General features: G+C 45.5%; 1 protein-coding gene across 1 annotated transcript in view; it reads right to left on the minus strand.

Moving 5' to 3' along the window:
- The window catches only part of mmp2 (matrix metallopeptidase 2), a 77,389-nt gene extending 60,725 nt beyond the window's left edge, over window positions 1-16,664 (minus strand). The window contains exons 1-5 of the mRNA XM_084337401.1: window positions 16,369-16,664; window positions 15,936-16,162; window positions 14,857-15,005; window positions 10,652-10,780; window positions 149-322 (exon numbers count right to left, since the gene is read on the minus strand). Coding sequence (XP_084193527.1) covers window positions 149-322; window positions 10,652-10,780; window positions 14,857-15,005; window positions 15,936-16,162; window positions 16,369-16,524 — 835 coding nt within the window. The 5' untranslated portion in view covers window positions 16,525-16,664. The remainder of the gene's footprint in view (window positions 1-148; window positions 323-10,651; window positions 10,781-14,856; window positions 15,006-15,935; window positions 16,163-16,368) is intronic.
- Between the last annotated feature and the right edge of the window lie 7,122 nt (window positions 16,665-23,786).

The following is a 23,786-nucleotide window of genomic DNA, read 5'->3' on the forward strand; positions in this document are numbered from 1 at the left end:
GATTCCCACTAGAGCTACCCATACTAAACTAGCAAAATAATTAGCTTTAAACACAAACATTCACCAAATGGCATTTACTATTGTGTTTTTCTTTAGTCAGTATTGTGTAAGAGCATCTGTATGGAAAGTGCACTGTTGGCAAACTTACACTCATGGGGGCAGAAGCCATATTTGGCGTCGTCGTCAAAGTTGTACGTGGTGGAGCACCACAGGAAGCCGTCGTCGCGGCCCTGAGACGTGCAGGTGGAGTACTCCTTCCCCATGAATAAGAAGGGGAATTTACAGAACTCCCCCTCGGCATTGCCAAACTTCACCTTCACCACTGCCAAAACAAAGGGGTGAATTCACAAAGGGATTGAGCAGCTTTTTCTGACGCTATGCCTGTGCAAATATCTCCAAAACAAACCTTGCTATTCACAAAGCACTCGCAAAGGGTGAAATACTGAGCTAACTGCGTTGCCATCATCATTGCATCTCTGTGCGTCGGTGCTATTTGCGGGTATTTAAATTAGGTATGGGCGGATCATGTGCCCCTTTCTATGCAAATGAACCTCATTGCAAAAACACTCCAATTCACAAAGATCGGCGCTAATTGCCATGCGCAGTTATTAGCAGTTATACGCTATTTAGTCTCCGGTGATCCGTTGGGTTAGGTAATAATCACAATAAAGATAATAGAACCCGCACACTCATATGCTCCAGAATAAACTTTTAATTTATAACATTTCGTCAGATCCATGAGGAGTAGACGCTGGAAACACGATCAATGAAAAGTGTATTCTGGAATATATGAGAATGCGGGTTCTATCATCCAGTGATCATCCAGAGCGAAAAGGTGGGTTTTAAACAAGGCCTTGAATGTCTGTACGGTGTTGGCAGACTTGATCTTGAGGGGGAGCTTATTCCACAGTGTCTGCGCCATCACTGCAAAGGCCCGGAAACTAGGGCTGGGCGATAAAACGATAACGATAACTATGCGATAAATTATTTCCTCGAAATAAACATCGAAAAAAGTTTCGATATATCGATTTTCCAAGCTTGGATATGAGCACACGCACTAACAACCAATCAGTGAAGGAGATGGCCGACAGCGGAAGGAGACGTAGAGAGGTATGACTCAAGTAGTAAACAAGGCTGGCTAGGATAATTAGCTTGCACGGCGCTATTTTATAGTTTACCTGCCGAGTTGGTGTGTGTTTTGAATTCTGAGGGTAACTGTTATAGTAGTGTGGGGTATACGGTGGACGTCGTTGCAATGTATTGGGGCGGAACAGAGTATTTTATGGTCATATTTAGTACATTGTCATGGAATACACCGCTTGGAAACGAGGCTGGCTAGGATAATTAGCTTGCACGGCGCTATTTTACAGTTTACCTGCCGAGTTGGTGTGTGTTTTGAATTCTGAGGGTAACTGTTATAGTAGTGTGGGGTATACGGTGGACGTCGTTGCAATGTATTGGGGCGGAACATAGTATTTTATGGTCATATTTAGTACATTGTCATCATGGAATACACCGCTTGGAAACGAGGCTGGCTAGGATAATTAGCTTGCACGGCGCTATTTTACAGTTTACCTGCCGAGTTGGTGTGTGTTTTGAATTCTGAGGGTAACGGTTATAGTAGTGTGGGGTATACGGTGGACGTCGTTGCAATGTATTGGGGCGGAACAGAGTATTTTAGGGTCATATTTAGTACATTGTCATGAGATACTCCGCTTGCTCTGGCTAACTGCTAACGTGCGCGGACTGATGACGAGTGGGGTATACGGTGGTGTGGGGTATACGGTGGACGTCGTTGCAATGTATTGGGGCGGAACATAGTATTTTATGGTCATATTTAGTACATTGTCATGGAATACACCGCTTGGAAACGAGGCTGGCTAGGATAATTAGCTTGCACGGCGCTATTTTACAGTTTACCTGCCGAGTTGGTGTGTGTTTTGAATTCTGAGGGTAACTGTTATAGTAGTGTGGGGTATACGGTGGACGTCGTTGCAATGTATTGGGGCGGAACATAGTATTTTATGGTCATATTTAGTACATTGTCATGGAATACACCGCTTGGAAACGAGGCTGGCTAGGATAATTAGCTTGCACGGCGCTATTTTACAGTTTACCTGCCGAGTTGGTGTGTGTTTTGAATTCTGAGGGTAACGGTTATAGTAGTGTGGGGTATACGGTGGACGTCGTTGCAATGTATTGGGGCGGAACAGAGTATTTTAGGGTCATATTTAGTACATTGTCATGAGATACTCCGCTTGCTCTGGCTAACTGCTAACGTGCGCGGACTGATGACGACATCAACTCGAGACATTCGCAGCAGCAAAACAAGTCTATTAATAGCCCGTCCATCGGCGCCGGGCATAAGAAGTTAATTAAACTTGACAGACATTATATCGACGATAATTATCGATATCGAGTTATATGAAAATAATTTTATAATTTTATCGCGATAACGTTTTTGGCCATATCGCCCAGCCCTACCGGAAACCCTTTGTCACAAGTTTGGCCTGCGGGACCCTCAGACATAGTTGGTCATTTGATCTGAGGGACCTGGAGCTGATGTGTTGGACCAAGAGTTCCTCAATGTAGGCCGGAGCGAGACCATTGAGGGCTTTGTATGTGAAAAGCAGAATTTTTTTATTGATTATCTTCCTCACTGGGAGCCATTGGAGAGAGACTATACGTGTTCAGAGCTAGTGTAGTATAGTATATCATCTGGGTAATATCTTTAGTGAATAGGTCCTTAAGACGGAGCAAATAGCGGGCGCAAATCACACGCAGTTAACACTTTGAGTGCCAGCCACGAGAAATCTCGTTAGTTCATGCCATGCGTTGAGTGCCAAGCGATGAGAAATCTCGCTTTTAATCGTTATTTTTTATTATTATCGATTTCCATTCATTTTTCATCAATCTAGTCTCACGTTACCACTGGGACTCTGTCTGAGTTTGAACAGGGAAAATACCGCCCCCTATCGTCTGCCGGATGGTAATGCACCCTTTGGATTGGATTGAATGAAAACGCATGGGGAAAAGGAAGTCCGGAATCCACATTTTACTTGTCAGGCATGTAATCCTAGCCGATTGCAGTCTTCGCCGACCCTCAGAACAGCGTGGAATCGGTATTTCCAGTACCCAGCGTTGGATCAATAAACACAATCGATATTTGGAATGGCGATCAGGAATTGGAATAATCTTTTTGGAGAACATCTGATCTGAGGTAAGGAATCTATTTTAGCAGTCTTGGGATAATCAGAGCTCTTTTCACCTATATCTCAGCGTGTCCCATATGTGTGTGTGTGCTGATCAGGAAATAAGATAATAGATTTTTCAGCCCGCTTCTCTAGCGTGCATAAGTACACATATACTATCGATAATCTAGCGTTTATTTGAAAACGATTCATAAATAGGCCGAAAAATTACAACGTGTTTTGTGTATTCCAGTAAAGCGCGATTCCTGCAGAATCTTTTTTTTCCCTGGAAGTTTCAAAAAACGAGCGTTTTTCAAAATGGTATAAAACGGAAATGAACCGATTAAAAAACAATCCGTTTCGACAATGTTGACTGCAAACAAGTCACTGAGATAAGCGACGGCCGTATTAGACACATAGCCATAATTTAAGATATAGTTTATGCATTCGCAAATGTGATCGCCCTCCCATTGACTACAGCGCTGGCACTCAAGCGCTATTTTTGGCTCCCCCTGCTGGCACGGAAAGTGTTAAGGGTGCCATTAGCGGGCACAATGCATTCTGTGTGAATTCTCAGAGCTTTACAGCTTTATTTTATTTCATAAATAAAAAGGTAATTTCAGAAAATAGAGTAATGGGCTGGATATGATTACAAGTTACTGTAGTGAGGAAATAACAATAAAAGCACAAGAGCCCACATTCAACTACAGTAGTTGAGTTATGTTAATCCAAATTATTGTAATGAAAAAGGAACACATCACTTCCTCTTTACCATGCATTCGATTGATGTGTCATACAGTTTGGCCAATAAACGATCTAAGAAATACATTTAAAAACATTGGTCCATGGGGCGCCACAGTGGCGCACCACGTAGCTGCGCTCGCAACATAACCGCAATCGTCCTGGGTTAGAATCCGGCCCAGGACTTGTGTTGCATGTCTTCCCCCATCTCTTCTCCCGATTTCCTCTGACTGTCCTATCTGCAATAAAGCTGAAAAAAATTCCACAAAAAAATAAATCTAAAAAAATAAAAATAAAACATTGGAATCAGCCTCGGGGTAGTAGGGAGTAGGGTATATCGTTAGGTTATGACTATAACCAAGTTCTGTTAGTTAGGGGCGATGCTTGGCATCGCTACTGCACTATCTCGCGTACGTGCACGCGTACTGAATAAACCACAAATGTACCTCTAATACCAGTATTAGTCTGACCACACCCCTCATCAGCTTACCTTCATAAGCAGGTGTGTGGTCACCTGCTCTCCTCCTTCCCAAGCTTTCACCACAAGGTGAGGACAAGGGCTGCAGCGGCGTCCGATGCCAAGCATCGCCCCTAACTAACAGAACTTGGTTATAGTCATAACCTAACGTTCTGTATCGTTAGTGGCTTAGCTTGGCATCGCTACTGCACAAGGGAGGCCAAGCGGAGCCACTTGGCTGACAAATACACCCCGCTGACAGCCCCCCAAAACCATCAGAACAGGGAGGGCCGAGCCCCCCCGACCCCCCCTAATGGAGGGTAGCCCCCCTATTAGGGACGTCACGGGAGGGCGACGGACCCGACCGTGCGAAGAGGCACTCAAGCAACTCAACGCACAGGGTGAGCAGACCGTGGCTTGACCCCACGACTACACACACGCACAACCCGCATGCCACCCGGGAACGAACGGAGGAACAACCTCGTTACTGCCCCCAGAATCACGGGGTCAAGGGCAAACCCAACCCCGTGGCAAGGCCGTAGCAGCGGAGCACGAAGGAAGACCCAGACCCACCAAAAGGACTGGACTCCCTGGAATGGGGGCCCGGAGAAGTCCATGATGCCAGCATCAAGACCCCACCAGGTGGGCACGTAGTGCCCCGCCCCCCACATCGCCAGCGTATTCGGACAAAGGCCCCTCAGTTACTGCACCTGGTATTCCCAGGCGGAACCAACCAGGCCAGAACCTGCCCAGCTTCCGAGATCGGACGAGACCGGGCGTGTTCAGGTCGGTATGGCCGTAAGCCGAGCGGGCCCCGTCCCCCCAATAGTACACCGCCTGGCACACTGACCCTGCAGAATAGGCAGTCAGCATGGCCGTAAGCACACAAAAAAGGTTAACCAACGGAAGCAGGCAGCGCACCGGGGAAAAACCAGGCAACAGGCTGTTAACCCTAGCCTGGAGACTGCGGACGAGACAGGCGCCAGAGGGGACAGCTGAACACAGCCGCCCCGGCGGAAGGAGCGTAAGCTGGCGGTGTTGCATGACCAAGCCTCCATTTAACAACCCCCACCCAGAGGGGTCGAGGCAGAGAAGGCTGACACGATTGGCAGACGTCATGAACGTGCAGGGGCACCCTCAAACGGTGAACCCGGGAGTTGACACTGCTCCAACACACCAGGGAATCAACCACCTCGGTGTTACCCAATGCGGTGGTTGTTCCTATAACCCCTCAAGAAAAAACTCCAAAACACACCTGCGGGTATACACCGGCTATACCGCAGTACAAGTGTTTCAGTTTCCAAAAAGGGTTAACCCAGGCCTACGGGTCGCAAACATCACTTCGGACCGGGCCTGGCGGTACGGGAAGCACAGGGTCACCAGAGGAGGTCAAAAAACCACCCCCACAGGCCCCTCTTCGCCATGCGTGAGAGAGGAGCGAAAAATAATAATGGAGAACCAGCCCCTAAGCACACCGTACCTGGTATTCCCCGGCGGTCTCCCAACCAAGTACTAACCAGGACCAACCTGTGTAGCGGCCGAGATCCGACGAGATCGAGCGCGTACAGAATGGCATGGCTGTGCTGAGTAAAAACATACCCAACCAGGGTCTCCATAGCGCTTAACCCTGTGACACCCAGACCGACCTGGCATTTTTCCCCCTGAAAAAAGCCCAAGTCCCTCAGGGTACCAGAACAGCAGATCTGCATCCCCGGCGGACAACGGGTTCAACTGATCTGGACCAGCGTGACCAGAACCAGTCCCGTGCCCTAACCACGCCGACATGCCTACTCCAGGAGAAGGGCAGATATGCGTGTTGATCTTAACATGAAAAGAAGGCGCCACCCAGACGTCGGGACGAACCGCGCCTGGTGGCCCACCCCAAGGGCGTGAGACCCCACTACATATGTTCAGATCCATCCCGTCATCATCCCCCAGACATGAACGAGAATCCGTCGACAACCCACCCAGGTCATGGGATGTGGTCGCCGGAAGAGGAAAAACCCCCATCTCAGTTGCTTTATAAAAACGCTGTTTCAACCACAAGCAACTAAGGCGTGCCAGTCAATCGCCTGTTTACAGCGAGCTAGCACTATACGTGCGTCGGGACACACCCCCATCAATGAACAGGCTATTTAGACCTGTCATTGAATCCCCAAGGCGCCCAGGGGAACGACAAGAGGGGTGTGACACTCCCTAACTCCAACACTTCTGGAATAGAAAGAAGGAAGCATCAACAGTATGTATCCCAGTCTACACAGCCGGGGTAAAAAATGTTCACATTTTTACATCCCACCACCCTCCCATAGGAAAGAGACGGGGATCCCCAGAGAGACTTCCCACGCGAGCTGTACAGATTGAAAAGAATATATTGCACCTTGAGCCATGTAAAAAACTGGTTTTAGGGCCTCCGGGGAAGAGGCACCGAACCCATACACACTCAATAAACGAATTGAATCGAATATACATACAATAGAAAAGGACCCTTCTAGAGGGTCCACTCACTTTGACAATCTGAGGAGGAAGGCTCTGTACTCTGATGGAGGCTTCCTCACATGGAAGAAGGAGTCCGAACTCACAGAAGGCCTGAGTAGGCGCTTGGTGAGGAGGAGCCCTGACCACCCCCCCTGAAAACAGATCCATCACATGGACCTGAACAGCACACGGAAGTCCTACCAACAGAGACGCGCACGGTGACGTACTCTATGGCGGGGGAATTCCTGCGGTGCACACGCCCAATATACCAGGCCGTGGGACCAGGAACTCCCTCCCCCCCCCCCCCCCCCCCCCCCCCGTAACGTGCCGAACCGCCACGTGACGGGAACCTTGAAGGACAGGGGGTGTACCCCTGACCGACAGAACAATGGGGAGAGGAAAGGTTACCAGTTCACCCCTTTACGACCCCACACCCATGATACGACGTAACGACAAAAAGAGAATATGACACAGTCATAGTCAGCTCTATGAAGCGTTTCACAGCTCCACACAGCGCACGAGCTAACCTGCTATCTGATTTTTACTAAGGAAAAACACAGAATAGAGAGGGCTCTAAGAACCCCGGTCCAACATACACATGTGCTTCTGTGGCCAGTACAACCCAGTTGTAGGTCACATGACACACACAACCCATCATCACCTACAAAAAATGGCAAAAACACTCAACAGAGGAACGCCGTTTTTTTCACAATGAGAGAATACATCATTCTTGATTAGTATCGACCACAGGCCTTGCTAAGCACACATGACAGCAACCAAACCAATTTCCCTTTAGGAAATAAGTTTCTCCAGCAGATTTAGCACAACCTCAGCAATCAAGCTGAGAGTTACATCGTATCCCTACCACACAAAAGACACAATTAATGCACAACATGTCTGATAGGAGGTGATAAAGTCCCCAGGGAACCGGGGGGGGAAACACAATCCTCCTATTTTACCCTCAATACGGCCAGTTAAAACAGGAAAACCTGTTAATGTGTGAACTCACTGTTCATTGTCATTACAGTCTGAGAAAGAACATTCTTTTACTCACTCGTCACCAAGCATAGCTTCATAGGTTAGTTGCCTTAGTAGTGAGTACACGGTACACATAAACACCATGATGTTTCTCACACAACAACCAGATCAATACATCACGACCTGCACGGAGAAGCTAACTGCCAGTGACAAAAACAGCTCACACACAACCCGCAACGTATCTCAAAATGCATTGCAACAACACACGTTTTGGGAAAAAACACCGTTATTCACAATACATTTAGCAAGGTAAAACCAGAAGACGTGTTATGAGGTCTGGCCAACCCCGTACCTGCCCGGAACGCAGATCAGCGAAGTGCAGTCACAAGCCACCGTAGAACACAGCCGTCCCGTGTTGTTCGATCCGGGCAGCGTCGCCGCTCCACCAGTCGCTACAGTCCTCTTTGTTGACGCAATCCCCGTCTAGGCTCAGGCAGGGTCGACGAACATCCCCTGTCAAGGATGACGTCGTGGTCAAGAGTGTAAAACATGTTAAAATCAAAGCACGTTCAACAGAATAGCATCAAGCTAACGGCTGCTCCAACCGTTCGGGTGCTATTGCTTCCGCTCGCGAGACGCCGATCTACGACGCACGCGATCAGGAGCGAGCTCCCGGCGGCGCGCGAGAAGCCAAGCTACCCCGCGCCAGGCCACCGACCGGCTAACCGTAAGCTATGAACATGTAAACAATGACATAACACTCACCCAGACAGGCCGCCGTTCTGAACCCTCCTCACTTTTTAAGAGAAAAGAGAAAACAAGACGTCAACACCGCTTCACAACGGTGACATTAATACGTCCGGCGGAATCAGCACAGTACCAACTGGCCTGTATAGCTGACTTTGAACATGAATCTGCCGCTATCGCACATTACATGCACATATCCCCTCGTGAAGGAATACTCTCATTTGGATATGAAAGATGGGGTCTTAACACGGTGACAGAGAGAATCCACTCGTCCAGAACACACAGGGATCACCAGTGTCAATGGTCGCGGCCCACTAGTTAAAACTATAATGGTCGCCAGACCAAGGCCTTCTGTCGCCTAGACGGCTAAACAAAGGACCCTAGCCTGGGGCCGGTTTCCATAAACTTTGTCAAGTAGCCCCCATAGCACTAACAGACAAGTGGAGCCCGCCAGCAAACACTACTCACCCAACCTGGAACGCACCGCTCCTCACAACAGCGGCATGTCCGACAGTTCAGCTGCGGCCTGACAGGTTTCACCCCAACAAACACAGCAAGGAACTGCAGTTGAGAAGCATGCAGCGGCGTGCTCCCAATACGAAAACCGGTGGAGGGTTTGTAGAATGATCATCATCTTCTAGACACTCCAGTACGAAGACAATATCGCCGTATTTTCTCGAAAATAGTGAGAGAGAAAATAAAGATATGATGTCAACGTATCCTTGTTTCCCAAGCTGTTCCTAATCCAATTTCTTCCATCATGGTGTCAAGTGTGGGGATCTACCGAGGCACCTCTTCCTTGTGGTGAAAGCGAGAAGGAGGAGAGCAGGTGACCACACACCTGCTTATGAAGGTAAGCTGATGAGGGGTGTGGTCAGACTAATACTGGTATTAGAGGTACATTTGTGGTTTATTCAGTACGCGTGCACGTACGCGAGATAGTGCAGTAGCGATGCCAAGCTAAGCCACTAACGATACAGAACTGCAGTCGCAAGCCCAACGTCTGGGCGGGGCTTCGGGGCTTGTACTCTGTGTGAGGCGGGCTGTCGGGGCTTGTACTCTGTGTTGTTTCCTGTAAAACCCGGAAGTAGTCAGTTTGTGCTGTTTATTTTTAACCCTAACCATAACCATAACCCTAACCCTAACCTTAACCCTAACCCTAACCCTAACCTTAACCATAACCATAACCATAACCCTAACACTAACCCGCAACACGGAACACAGAAATGCAAATGCTGTCGAGTCCTCACTGCTTGTAAAAATAAACAGCACAAACTGACTACTTCCGGGTTTTACAGGAAACAACACAGAGTACAAGCCCTGACGCCCCGCCCACGCACAGTCACACAGAGTACAAGCCCCGAAGCCCCAACCTCACACAGAGTACAAGCCCTGAAGCCCCGCCCACGCACAGTCACACAGAGTACAAGCCCTGAAGCCCCAACCTCACACAGAGTACAAGCCCTGAAGCCCCAACCTCACACAGAGTACAAGCCCTGAAGCCCCAACCTCACACAGAGTGCAAGCCCCGAAGCCCCGCTCAGATGTTGGGCTTGCGGCTCTGCAGATTTATGCTATTGGTAGTAGGGGAAATAGGAATTTTCAAATAATTTTAAATGGCGGAAAAATCCAATATGGCAGACTTCATAGGCAAATGTGTCAATTTCTGTGGGTCACTTCTCTGTATCTCGTTTCCGTTATGGGTCAGGAGATACACCTATTTGAAGAGTGAACGTTTGGCCTGATGCTGGTACCAGAGGAAAGGACATGGAGACACCAAAATACAGTTCTTCCTCTAGGGGTCATGAATTTCCACAGGAAATGTAAAGTCATATTGAAAGATTTGAGTAAAACTATCCCAGTTATCGTTGTTTGCACAAAGGATCTGTCATGGCGGAAGCAACAGTGGACGGGTGAATCCATAATATCCCTGATACAATAATTAGAGCCCATATTTAAATATATTAGGTCACTTGTGTTTCTCCAAATTATTGTAGTGAGATCAATAACAATGAACAGCCCATATTCCTAGAACAGTAGGACATTCATATTTCTCCATCACCTTGGCCGTCTCCCAAGGTCCACTGCTCATCATCATCAAAGTGGGAATCTCCTCCAATGCCCGGTCCTGGTGCGAAGGCATGGGCCAGCAGACCATCTTTACCATCGAAGGGGTAGCCATCTCCATGCTCTGCCAATAAGACAATTTAAAAAAAGTATGTTTAATTGTAAATTTTTTTGTAAGTGTGGGGCGAGAAACTAAATTGAGATTCTATCTTCTAAGATGAAAGATCTATTCTGAAATTCCCAAAATATATATATTTTCAGTTTTCAGTCTTGTGATATGGATTGAACTTTCTCATGACCTTAGAATTATAGATAGTCAGTTTTGCTAAATCCCACTGATTGCCAAGATTAGCCAAGCAGAAAGTCTCAGACAAGATACAAGCTTTATAACATGGCTAAAAGTAATCTAGAATCCTGGCTATTGAATTGTCATAGATAATCATGATGAATAGAGTATCATTTTTAAATTGACTCAAAAGATTCTCCAAGACTCCCAGCCCTACTATACTATATAAGACTATTTTGTATTCACTACTCATGCAGTTCGTTTCTGCACCATCATATTAACGGCAGAGCTCTTTCCAGACGGCAGACAGGGTCAGACAAGCCCAGAGGGTGAGGTGCTGTTGTGAGTAACTGTCTAATGGTTGCTTTGGTTGAAACAGGCCCTCAAAACCCTTATCTCAACACTGGAATCCCCATCAGTGAGTCTACTAAATCCCGAATCTCTGGGTGTCTGGGGCGGTGCCATAATAATATACAATTTTAAGTCTTTCTTAACCGCAGGTCAGCAGGGCTCTCTACCTCTGTAGCTGGCAGTCAGAGCCATCATTTCTGTGTGTTATGACAGCAGGTAGGCCTCCTTCCTATGTTATTATACAATAGTGAATGTTAGGGATGCACCGAATGGGAAATTCTTGGCCGAAACCGATACCGAAAATAGAAAATAGTTGGCCGAAAACCGAAAATGATTCATAGAATAGAATTTTTTTTACCAATGTTGTGGAACATTATGATTATGGAAAAATATATGATTATGGCAAAACTTAACTTAAATAATAAATAATCACCATTATGGGTCCATAAAACATTTATTCAGCACTTCTGAATGCATACAGTACATTAATTCCATCTTTTCTCTGGCTGCCGCAGCGGACATCTGTGCTCTACTGAACGCACCTTTCTAGTCCCCAGCTGAATGTGCTCGCTTGACTCGGCACAGTAGACAAGTCAAGTCAAGAGTCAAGAGTTGTATTTGTCACGGCATACAAGTATACAATGAAATGCGGGTGGTCTTGCCCGCAACGATGTGCAATACAGTGGTACAACATGTAATAGAATCCAATAAAAAACAACATTGTGCAATAAACAGGTAACAGGTAACAGGTAACATGGTGGGACATCTCGGTATCTGTACATAGTTATTTACAGGGCATATAGGACATGCTAGGTAGCTTTGGTAGTGCAATACACTGTTACTGTTGTTATACTAATTTAAAGTGACCTTTCCTTTTTGGCCATAAGTGTGGGCGTGTGCGGCATGAGTGTGTGTCTGCTCATGTTAAAGTGTTAAAGTGGCTGCTAGTGTGTGAGCGTGCACAGCGTGCGTGTCGTGTGTGTGCTCATGTGTGCTTGTGTGTGGATAGATCAGTGTTCTGTGGCACTCAGTGTTCATTGTTCAAGGCTCTGATGGCCTGGGGGAAGAAGCTGAGCCTAAGCCTCTCTGTCCTAGTAGCTGGGGTTCGCAGGCGTCTGCCTGACCTCAGCAGCTGGAACAGGCTGTTATTGGGGTGGTGGGGGTCTTTCATTATTCTGCAGGCTCTGGATTTGCACCTCTTGTTGTATAGAACCTGCAGGGGAGGTAGTGCAATACCCGTGGTACGCTCGGCTGAGTGCACCACTCTCTGTAGGGCCTTCTTGTCCTGTGCCGTGCTGTTTCCATACCAGGCAGTGATGTTTCCAGTCAAGATGCTCTCTACAGCTCCGGAGTAGAAGGACTGGAGTATCTTCCCCGATACTCTGAACTTCCTTAACTGTCTCAGGTGGTAGAGGCGCTGCTTTGCCTTTTTTACGACTGTGTCTATGTGTGTTGACCATGTCAGATCCTCTGAGATGTGGACCCCCAGGTACTTAAAGCTGCTCACCCTGTCCACGGTAGCCCCGTTTATCATCAGTGGTGTGTGTGTCTCCTGCTGTCCTCTCCTATAATCCACGATCAGCTCCTTGGTTTTACCAATGTTCAGGAGCAGGCTGTTGTCCTGGCACCAGCGTTCCAGTACCTCAACCTCCTCCCGGTAGGCCTTCTCGTCGTTGTCCGAGATCAGCCCCACCACCACTGTCTCGTCTGCAAACTTCACTATGGAGTTGGAGCTGAACTTGGCCACACAATCGTGTGTGTAGAGTGAGTACAGCAGGGGGCTCAGAACACAGCCCTGGGGGGACCCGATGCTCAGGGTGATGGTGTTGGAGGTCTGACCCCCCACCCTGACCGCCTGGGGTCTTTCACTCAGAAAGTCCAGTACCCAGGCGCTCAGGGCGGAGCTCAGACCCAGCTCGATCAGCTTGTCCACCAGTCTGGTGGGGACTATGGTGTTGAACGCTGAGCTGTAGTCAATGAACAACAGTCTCACATAGCCCCCCTTCTGATGGTCAAGGTGAGAGAGGGTGCTGTGCAGTACCTGGGAGACCGCGTCGTCAGTGGACCTGTTTGTCCTGTATGCAAATTGCATAGGGTCCATATCACTGGGGAGGGAGGCACAAATGTGGTCCTTGACCAGCCTCTCGAAACATTTCATGACCACAGAGGTGAGTGCCACCGGTCTGTAGTCATTGAGACATGTTGGGGAGGGTTTCTTCGGTACAGGGATGATGGTAGACATCTTGAAGCAGGCAGGGACCACTGACTCCGCCAGGGATTGATTAAATATGGCGGTGAACACCGGGGCTAGCTGGTTGGCACAGGATTTAAGTATGCGTCCTGTTATACCATCTGGGCCTGCCGCTTTCCTGGTGTTCACCTGCATAAATGCTCTTCTCACACTGTGTTCCGACAACGAGAGAGCGTCCCCGCCCCCCCGCGGTTGCCCCCCCCCCCCCTCCACAACAGCCTTGAGCGCCAAAAAAAGTTGGGTTTTCATCGTTATTTCTTTTATTCGATATTTCCATTCATTATCCATTCAGGGAGCCTGGTGTTATCAAACAGAATGAGTCTGAGATCGCAAAAGTGCAATACCGGCCGCATCCTACCAGGTGGCGGTATCGAGCACCCTTTGATAAGATTGTGGCTTGGGCTGTGTGTCGATCTAAAGTCTCCGGTCTGATTTTTCCATGTCGGGCAAGGGGAGCGGTTGTCCCGATCGGCTTGAGGAGCGTCAAATGCTCGAGATGGATGATGTGTGGCGGATTATGTTGGCGACACGATCGACACCAATACTGGGACTCGCGATCAGATTGGAATATTCTTTTTGGGGCACATCCTAGTCAAGGTAAGGGCTATATGATATCAATCTTGCGTTGATCAAAGCATGCCTTCATTGCGATCCGAGCGTATGTATGTAACGCTAGTCCATAACGTATTCAGTTGGTGACGATCAAAGCATCAAAAAACGACCCCCCCCCCCCCCCCCCCCTCCTTTCATGCATTCATGATGGACCATAATACCTATCATATGCATTTGATTTTTTAATTGTAGAGTGTGTAGGGACGGAACGCCAATGCATTTAGTATAATACACGTTGCGGGCTATTACCAGCCTCCCATGAATTACCCTAGACCGCTCTAAAACCATACTTATATTCACCACGGTATAAAGCGGGAATGTATGGATGAAAAAAAAATGTATTTTTCACATATTGAACGATAGATACTCGATGTCAAATGGGCCATAGTATTGTATCCATAGCTATAATATATAATATAGTTATAGCCCTGCAAACACTGCCACGTATTCCTATACTTTAGAACGCTGGCCTTTTAACCACACATTACACATATCCCTCTGGCGCTGATTGAGTTGAGTGTCTCATCTTGGATAATGTGTTTCTTTGAGTAAGATTGGCCAGCAAGTAGCGATTCTTCAAATTATGTTTTTTGGTTGTGCAAGTTGGTTGTGGAATTAGAAACGTGAGTGAATTGATCAATGAGAGCGATCTCAGAAAGCCAGCTCGGTAAGGAAAAAAAACAAACAAGTTATGCAATACCGTTGCGGCCAAAATTGATCATGATGTCAGCCTCTCCATCCATGATGCGGTTGAATGTGAGAGGGGTGACATCACTCCACACTTTGAAGGCCCTGAAGAATGCATCGTCTATAGTTTCCTCGTCCAGATCAGGGGTGTGTCCCAGGATCCTAAAGAGTGAAGAGAGAACAGTGAAGCAACAAAAATTGTATGGCAATTATTAAGGACTTTGTAAGAAGAAGCAGAAGAAGGGGAAGAGGAAGAAGGAGGAGGAGAAGAAGAAGAAGACCAGAGATGTCTCCGGTTAGAGTTGGCCAGTAAGAAGACTGTGAGTCATCTGGTGAAAATGCTGCCTGAGAGAGAGTTCAGCCACAACACGCTATACGCCTGTTTGCCTGTCTGTCACACATTCCTAGACATGGCCTAAGATCCCCTACTTGTGATTGTTTTCCTTAGCTCACCAGAAAGCTGGTGTAAATAAAATTATTCAACTTTGTCCTACAAACCTCCAGAAGAAGGGGAACAAATAACTAAATCAAATACACATACGGTGAAGGAATGCCTGTGTTAGCAGGGAGCGAGATGCGAGCACTCCCAGACTGTGTGGAAGGGGGCAGGCACTGGGGGGGGGGGGGGGGGGGGGGTCTTGTTTCAGTCAGCATGTTGAAAAACAACACCGCCAAAACACACCAGGTCCATGACTAGGATTCAAAGGTGCGTGATATATATATACAATGTCTTCTGTGAAGACACATTTTCTATTGTGAATGCAAATAGGAAACACTGTGTTCTTTTTTCCATGAGGGTTTGCTTTTAAAAACATTTAATTATTTGCTAATGCATGATCATATTGGCACGAGTGAAGTGCCAAAGAACATAGCGTTTGATTGATTGATTGAAAACGTTATTAACAGGGTACACTACAGTACAGCTCAATACACACAGCTGCTAAGAGGATGAAGACCAGAACAAGACTTTCGTCTTGTTTACACAAGGGTCCTCCATTTTCAATTCATATTGCGTAATTCATATCTTCATAAAGAATACACTGACCTACTGCCTCTTTAGAAATGTGTGGAGGTAGTGTGGTGACCTCTGACCTGTAGGTGATGTCTTTCTTCTGCCACATGGGCTTCCTGTGGAAGAAGTTGTAATTGGCGACATCTGGCACCCCGCAGCGCGGCTTCTTCATGATCTCCACGGTCTTCTGGTCAATCTCCCCGGTTTCTTGCAACGAGAAGAACTTCTGCATCTTCTTCAGCGTGTCCTTGAGCACCATCAGGTTACATCTGTCTTGTGGGCATCCATAGAACTTGTTCAGATAGTGCTGAGGGAGAGAACAAGCCATGTTATAATAGCTACTAAGCACTGCAAAACAACTGTGCTTATAAATGTAATGGAATTAAATCTATTTATTATTCTGATAAATGACAATGAAGTTGAACGTTTAATTTGCAGAACACGTCATTTTAAGTCTGCCATGCATGCTCAAACATCATCAATAAGGCTGCAGGGGAAGGGGAAAAAACTTACCAGGGCAACTTCTTTGTCCGTCAAGGGGCTGGAATCGTCTCCAGGAAACCTGATAATAGGCGAGGGTGCAGCATATGTTTTCTGAAAAGCGATAAATTGAACCAAAAACACTTTAAGGATAAGGTGCCGACAACTAAATATCGTCGGAAAACCCATGGTTTCTATGTGGGGGATATCTTCGGTGTGAATGCGTGTGCTCTGGGTCGCAGACAGTCCTCTCAGCCTTGAGCCTACTTCGCAACTTTTACTTCTCCTGCTTTTTTTCTGTCCCACTTCCTTAACGGGACGTCCTGCAGCTCAGCTCAGTTCTGCTGGCACGTGCACTTTCCCCTCAATGAGACGACACGATGAGACGACTGGGAGTCTCCAAGTTTGAGCAATATAATTGATGGGGTCCGTTACCGTTACTAACCATATCAGACGATTATATTGTTTCCATTTGATGGAAAGCTGAAGTGCCTTGTCGTATAGGCTACTGTCTCGTTTCACCTCGGATAACGTTGTTGAAATTGGTTGCAAATGCACATAATAAGGGACAACAAACAATACACATTTGAGAGAAGTAGTCTGACTCGACATTCTTGAACGATGCGAACACGCGGATACGACCGTGACATTGCGCGGAATGCGGCCCACGTTGCGCACAGCCAATTTATATCACCACTTCAACTGTTCATTAGAGATTAGACACCAGTCTATGACAACAAACACCCAAAGCCATCGCTAATGACAACTGATTTAGAGGCTATATGTCGTGTCCAGCCATGGTGAGTTATTTTAGACAGTTTAGTTATTGAATGGCTCCCTTTAATTAATTGTTTGCAGTTTCCTCTTTCGTGCTGGCAGGGTGTGTGTATAGTGTTGGGGAGTACTTTCACTTTCACTACAATTTGCAGTTAACGCCATACAGTCATGACACTGGTATTCAGAGATGCATCTATGAATCCTGTTCACCAGATTATTTTGTAGGCTACCACTGATTTCGTTTTTGAGATATTGGAAGCAGAACATATCATACCAAACATGCAAGCGGAGGTCAATGGGAGGCATTGATTGATTGGAAATTGTAACAGATTGCAGAATGGGTACAATACAGTATGGCTCAATACACTGTCTATAACTATGAACAATAACTGTTCATTGGATTATCGACGAAACCTTACTTGGTCCCAAGAAGATGGTATTATTGGGTTAGGACATTTACTGTACATTGGAGGGGGTTGGGTTAGGACATTTACAGGGGCCAGTTTCGAATTGCAGTCTCGTAGGTGTTCTTTGAGAGTGATTTTGAAAGTGGGTAGTGATTCACGTTCCTTTACAGCTGTGGGTAGGGCATTCCACATTGTTGTGGCATAATTGCGAAACGTGTTTAGTCCCTTGTTTGAGCTGAATCTGGGTTTAACATGATTTGTGGAGCTCCCTCTGGTGCTGTGGTCGTGGAATTCACTGACCTTTGGGAAGTATTTTGACATGTACAAGTACATGGGTACCTTAGTGGTGTAGTGTATCTTGTAGACCAGGCCCATTGCAAGTTGCTGTACTCTGTTGTCTACTCTAAGCCATCCTAGGTTGTCAAAATGGGCAGGGGTGAGGTGGGTTTTAGGAGTAAGGTCAAGCAGTAGTCTGACCAGTTTGTTTTGTGATGTTTGTAATTAGTTTGTAGTGCCTTTGAGGTGCTTTGGTACCATGAGGTGCAAGCATAGTCGTAGTACCCTTGAATGAGTGCTCCTGCCAGAGTCTTCAGGGTATTCTTGTTTACTCTGATGGTTCAGCCAGTATCACCTCTTCATCTGTTTGGCTTGTGTTATCGTCTCTCCATCCACTGACCCTGCGTTGTGTTTTATCTCTCCGACGTCTCATACTGGCTGATACAATCTTTGTCATTCCCCTTTAATGCAACTCCGTAACCATAAGTATTCACACTGGACAGCGTAGTACCATCCTTGAAAAACGTTGTTTATTACATAAACAGAACCTCAGATCAGATGTTATCAGATTGTATTGTCCTTGAAAGGTCTTTGGAAGAAAACTAAATTCATTATTCTAATGATCTCTCCTGTCACCCCGCTCAGTGTCGTCGCGGCCTGGCTGTTATCCCAAAGGCCTGTCGTCGTGGTCATGCCACGTCAGTCCTCCCCTCCTTTTCCCTGCGAGGGGGGGAGGGGGAATCGTCTCAAAGTCTCTGATCAAGCTTCTTCTCTTCTGTGTGGTTCGTATCTCAGACTGCCCTTACCCGGAAGAAAACGTACTTTTCTATATTCTCGCCATAGCAACGACAGGCCCGGCCTCTCTTCGGTCGCTATGTCATGGTAACAACCTTTAACACACATAAAACGCCGTTTATAATGATGTCAAACCTCTCCCCATCGCTCCGACCCACCCCTCTTGCTGCTTATCAGTTTGTTTATGTGCCGATGGCGACCTCGGCATGCCCTGAGCTCTATCTCAGTCTGCTGCTGCAACACCCTCTGCCTGCCAGCGCTATTAAGATCTATAGATCTGTCTCAGTAGACGCTCTTAAAGCTCATCTCTATATATCAGTTATAAACCAAATGTACATTGAAAAACACCGATCCGGAGATCCGGTACAAGAATCTAGTTCGTTGGTGTCATGGCATGAAGTCTCTGCTTGTAGCAGCAGAATTTGGAATGCTTCATGCCCGTTGACTTGCACTAGCATGCTGCTCATAGCATGATAATAAAGGCTAACACTGCTTGCAAAATCTCAAAATGTTGCCATAGCATGATGCAAGTGGTTTTTGGATGGACTGGAATGACTCCAGTATGAGACAAATTAGACAGGCTTCTTAAGAATGTGGACTCATTTAAGGCTTGAAGGCTTGGTTTCAACAGAGCTCTGTCTAAAATAGGCAAACAGTGTCATTCAGGTTTGTAATAATGAATATCTCTATCCATACATTTGTTTTTTGATTTTTTTTTTACATTATGGGTCACTATTCTGCTTTAGCTGGGTCAATAGCTTCTTTTAAGTTATCATCATCACAGAATCAGGGTCACATTCTGTGTAGACATACATATCTGTGTAGCCTAATTAAATGACCTGTTAGTGCAAACAATGACATAAGGACACAAAATGCCATAGAATGTCACCACAGTCCAGTCACAGGCCAGGCTAGGAGGCCAGGAGTAGTAGCTATTTGAAGTGAAAGGGTGACACCTGGTGGACAGAATGTGAAAAGCTACCAAGTATAATACATTTTTAGATACAAATGTATTGTCATTATACAGCACAAGTACAGCACAACGAAAACAAGTTTGGCCTCCAACCAGAGTGCAAATGTAGCAGTAAAGTAATACAAACAAATATATACAATGTACAGGTGGTTATCCTGGTACCAAATTTACAAATTAGTACAACTGAGTAGTGCTAATCAGATGTATGTACAGAGTTGTAGTATAATAAATAAAGACAATATGACTACTACCTGCCAACAGTGTACTAAAAATGTAATTTACCAGTGGGAAAAACAAGCCATGTGAGGCTGACTAGCTGTTATTTTTAACGCAAACTTTTCCCCTTACCATATCTATACTCTGGGTATATTGACAGGGCTCTACAGTGCGACCAAATTGCTCGCATATGCCCCTAAAAATATGTGTGTGCGAACCGTAAAAATCAATTACGCGCACGCTGTGCGAGTACAGATTACAGCCTCTCTCGTCTTTTTTTTCCTCCGCCGCGAGAATCGTTAAAAAACTACAAGTCCCACATTGCACTCAAGCCAACGGTCCAATCACAGTAGAGTGACGTGACTGGTTTCATGAGAAAGAAAGCAAATGACCAATCGGAAGCTCTCATTTGGCTTGTTTACTTCCTGAAACGCCACCATTGCGATATGCGAGAGTTTCCCGAGACATGTAACTTCTAGTCTTACCAATAGCAATATATTTTAGAACACCTAGATTTAGCGATAGCAATAGTAATATAACGTTAATGCAACAAAACGAATGCCTTGCTTTGTTAATCATAATGTTGATGCAGTAGCGTATGCCGTTGTGTTGACTGTAACGGACATGATAACAACATAACACTGTGTACACATTCAAATTGCGATAATCGATTCTAACATTTCCAAATCGATGCAGTTGAATTTTCCCCTTAGGATCGATGCATTGTTACACCCCTACACCAAAGTAACTGCCGGCCCACTGTGTATGTGTGTACAGCTAACTTGGCTAGCGTTATGAACAGCAGAGGTGGGCAATAGGGTCCAGCTGCAGCGCCGGACGGCCGGAGTGCAAGCGGTGTGACGTAATTGGCAGACTCGACTGTCAATCAATGGTCTACCTGACACGCAAACTCATAAACAATGTTTCTGTACTGGAGGTGTACAGTATTTCAATAGGCAACCCTGAAATGATTATTTCTCTAGAAGAGCAACACAGCCAAAACATAGGCATTGTATGCATAAAATGGGCAAAAGCTAAAGTTAAGTGACTGTTACTTTTGTAGCAGTAGTTTGATTTGATAGTTTATTTGATAGGGACAGCACATGTTAATGAACATCAAGTACAAAATACAAAATGTAAACATTCAGGGTTGTAGCAAGAGCTAATTTACACACATGCACGCACAGTACAAATATACATTTATACTTGAAATATTTTCACTGTGCTCCTAAATATTTTTGGGTGCTCCTAAATTTCTTTGTGTGCTCCTAACTTTTTTCATTTAGGAGCACCTGTGCCCCTAGTGAAGAAGGTTAGCGTAGAGCCCTGATTGATATAGGACTGCCAAAACCCACAAAATGTTCCGCCGTTGACTAAAAACACACTTCTTCAATCAATATCTGAAATGAAAACGAACTAACCTTTGTACTGTATTTTACTATCATGCACTCATCATGCAATAATCTTCCTTGCCTATATTACTACTTATGCGTATATGTCTATACTACTATGCACTCAAGACTGTAGCACCCAAGTTCAACACTGTTTGACTTGAGTCTTTGAGACTTTACTTGAGTTGTACCCTTCCTGCTGACCAGTTGTACAGAACATGTAAGTCGCTTTGGATACAAGTGTCAGCTAAATGGCAATCGAAAAAATATTGTTGTTTGTAGAATATGACTTGTCCGTGGGGAAAAAGCCTTTCTAATCAGAAAATATGGGTCTGTTGTAACAATGTTTACAAACATTACAAATGTGAATAACATTCAATTAAACAGTGAAATGACAGTTAAAAGGCTGGCAGACAGTTGCAGGTGTGTAAACAACTATCAGACAGAGTCCTTAACAGTAGTGAGGGGGATCAATTTGTCCATTTCAAAGTATTTAGCATCTCGTTCCAACTGATGTTCCAAAATTGGAAGGAGGGTTGACCAAAGGAAGTGTTAACACAGGGAACATCTAGCGAGATATGGTGAGCAGCTCTGGTGTTACAGGGAGTAGATGACCATTTTAACAAGTGGATCAAATAAGGAGGGGTCAGACCAAGGAAGGTTTTGTAAATTAGTGTAAGCCAATGAATTTCTCATCGAGAGTGTAACGATGGCCAATTTACAGATGTGTACAAGTCACAGTGATTAGGGATGGGTACCTTTCACATTTGAACCGATACCGGTACCGGTTCCTGTGAATCGATACCGGTACCCAACGGTACGTTTTTTCGGTACTTTAAAAAAAAAATAAAAAAAACATTTTTTTTTTTTTTTTTTGCTTTTTTCTTTTCATGTCAACGTTCACACGCACAATATATGCTTACCTAGGATTTGACTTGATTCAACAACAAAGCAGTCGGAGCAATGACAAGCCGAAAACTGTCGAAATTTTATTTACCTACCTCAGTCGTAAAAAAAAATTCAAACTTCAAATAACTACAATTTCGACAGTTTTCGGCTTGTCATTGCTCCGACTGCTTTGTTGTTGAATCAAGTCAAATCCTAGGTAAGCATATATTGTGCGTGTGAACGTTGACATGAAAAGAAAAAAGTAAAAAAAAAAAAAAAAAGTAAAAAAAAAAAAATTAATAAAAAATATTTTTTTTTATTTTTTTTTTATTTTTTTTTCGGTTTCTCACTTGATTCGATACTCGGTAGTACCGACGTGTTTCGGTTCGGTACCTCAAAAGTACCGAATTCGGTACCCATCCCTAACAGTGATGTGTTGAAAAGGGAGCATTTGTAGCAAACCTAGTAATTGCTGAATGATACAAAACATCAAGATAATCAAGGTCACTCTTGCTTGCATGCATGTAAATGACATCGCCATAGTCAAACAATGGGAGAATGGACATTTGGACTATTCAGATTCAGATTCAGACAACTTTATTGATCCCGCGTGGGGCAATTCATATTTGCAGCTTCACCAACAAGCAACAAAGACAAACAAACAACAAAACATCTCAACGACAGCACGGCAAATAAAAAGAGAAACACTCCATGTGATACACAATCCAGCAGTAAAAGTAAAAGTAAAAACAGACAACCAAGTGCAAAAGGCTACTTAAAATGACTACCGTCTGTGTTTAGGCACTACGCTGTCCAGTGTGAATACTTATGGTTACGGAGTTGCATTAAAGGGGAATGACAAAGATTGTATCAGCCAGTATGAGACGTCGGAGAGATAAAACACAACGCAGGGTCAGTGGATGGAGAGATGATAACACAAGCCAAACAGATGAAGAGGTGATACTGGCTGAACCATCAGAGTAAACAAGAATACCCTGAAGACTCTGGCAGGAGCACTCATTCAAGGGTACTATGACTATGCGTGCACCTCATGGTACCAAAGCACCTCAAAGGCACTACAAACTACATTACGAGATAGCCGAGGGGACAAAAGATTTGGCGTAGCGGTTGGTCCTACTTGGTGGGACGTCATAACGGCGGCCAGAAGGCAACAGTGAAAACCGCTGAGAAGGGTGCTCCAGTAGCACACCATGTTACCGCGCTGCGTCGCGGGACTCCGTGCTGCGTCACGGATCTGGTTGACTCCGAGTTCGATTCCCGGACTCGCCGTCATTTGCCGAATGTCTCCCCCTGCTCTCTCTCCCGTTTCACCCTACAACTGTCGGTCATGCTTGACCAGAAAAAGCGATAAACGCTAAAAAAATAAAGTAAAAAAAAAAAAAAAAAGCGCTGAGACAGAGCATGGAGGGGTTGATTAATGATGCTCATCCCCTTCTTGACCACCTGGTCCGTCCAGAGAGAACATAGGTCTCTCTGTTTTACTCCAATTATTTTGGAGCACACTTTCACTATGTACTGTAGGCTGTTCCTATCTTTAATGGCCAGGCCACTGAACCAGCAGATAAAAGAAAAAGTTAGGAGGCTTTCAATAAAAGAACTATAAAAAGTGCTCAGGATCTTCGCACTAACATTAAAAGAGTTCAGCTTTCTCAGCAGGTAGATCCTCTGCTGACCTTTTTTAACAATAGACTCTGTATTTAGGTTGAA

The sequence above is a fragment of the Notolepis coatsorum genome (genome assembly GCF_963971535.1).
Source record: "Notolepis coatsorum genome assembly, chromosome: 20".
In the NCBI taxonomy this organism is placed as follows: Eukaryota; Metazoa; Chordata; class Actinopteri; order Aulopiformes; family Paralepididae; genus Notolepis; species Notolepis coatsorum.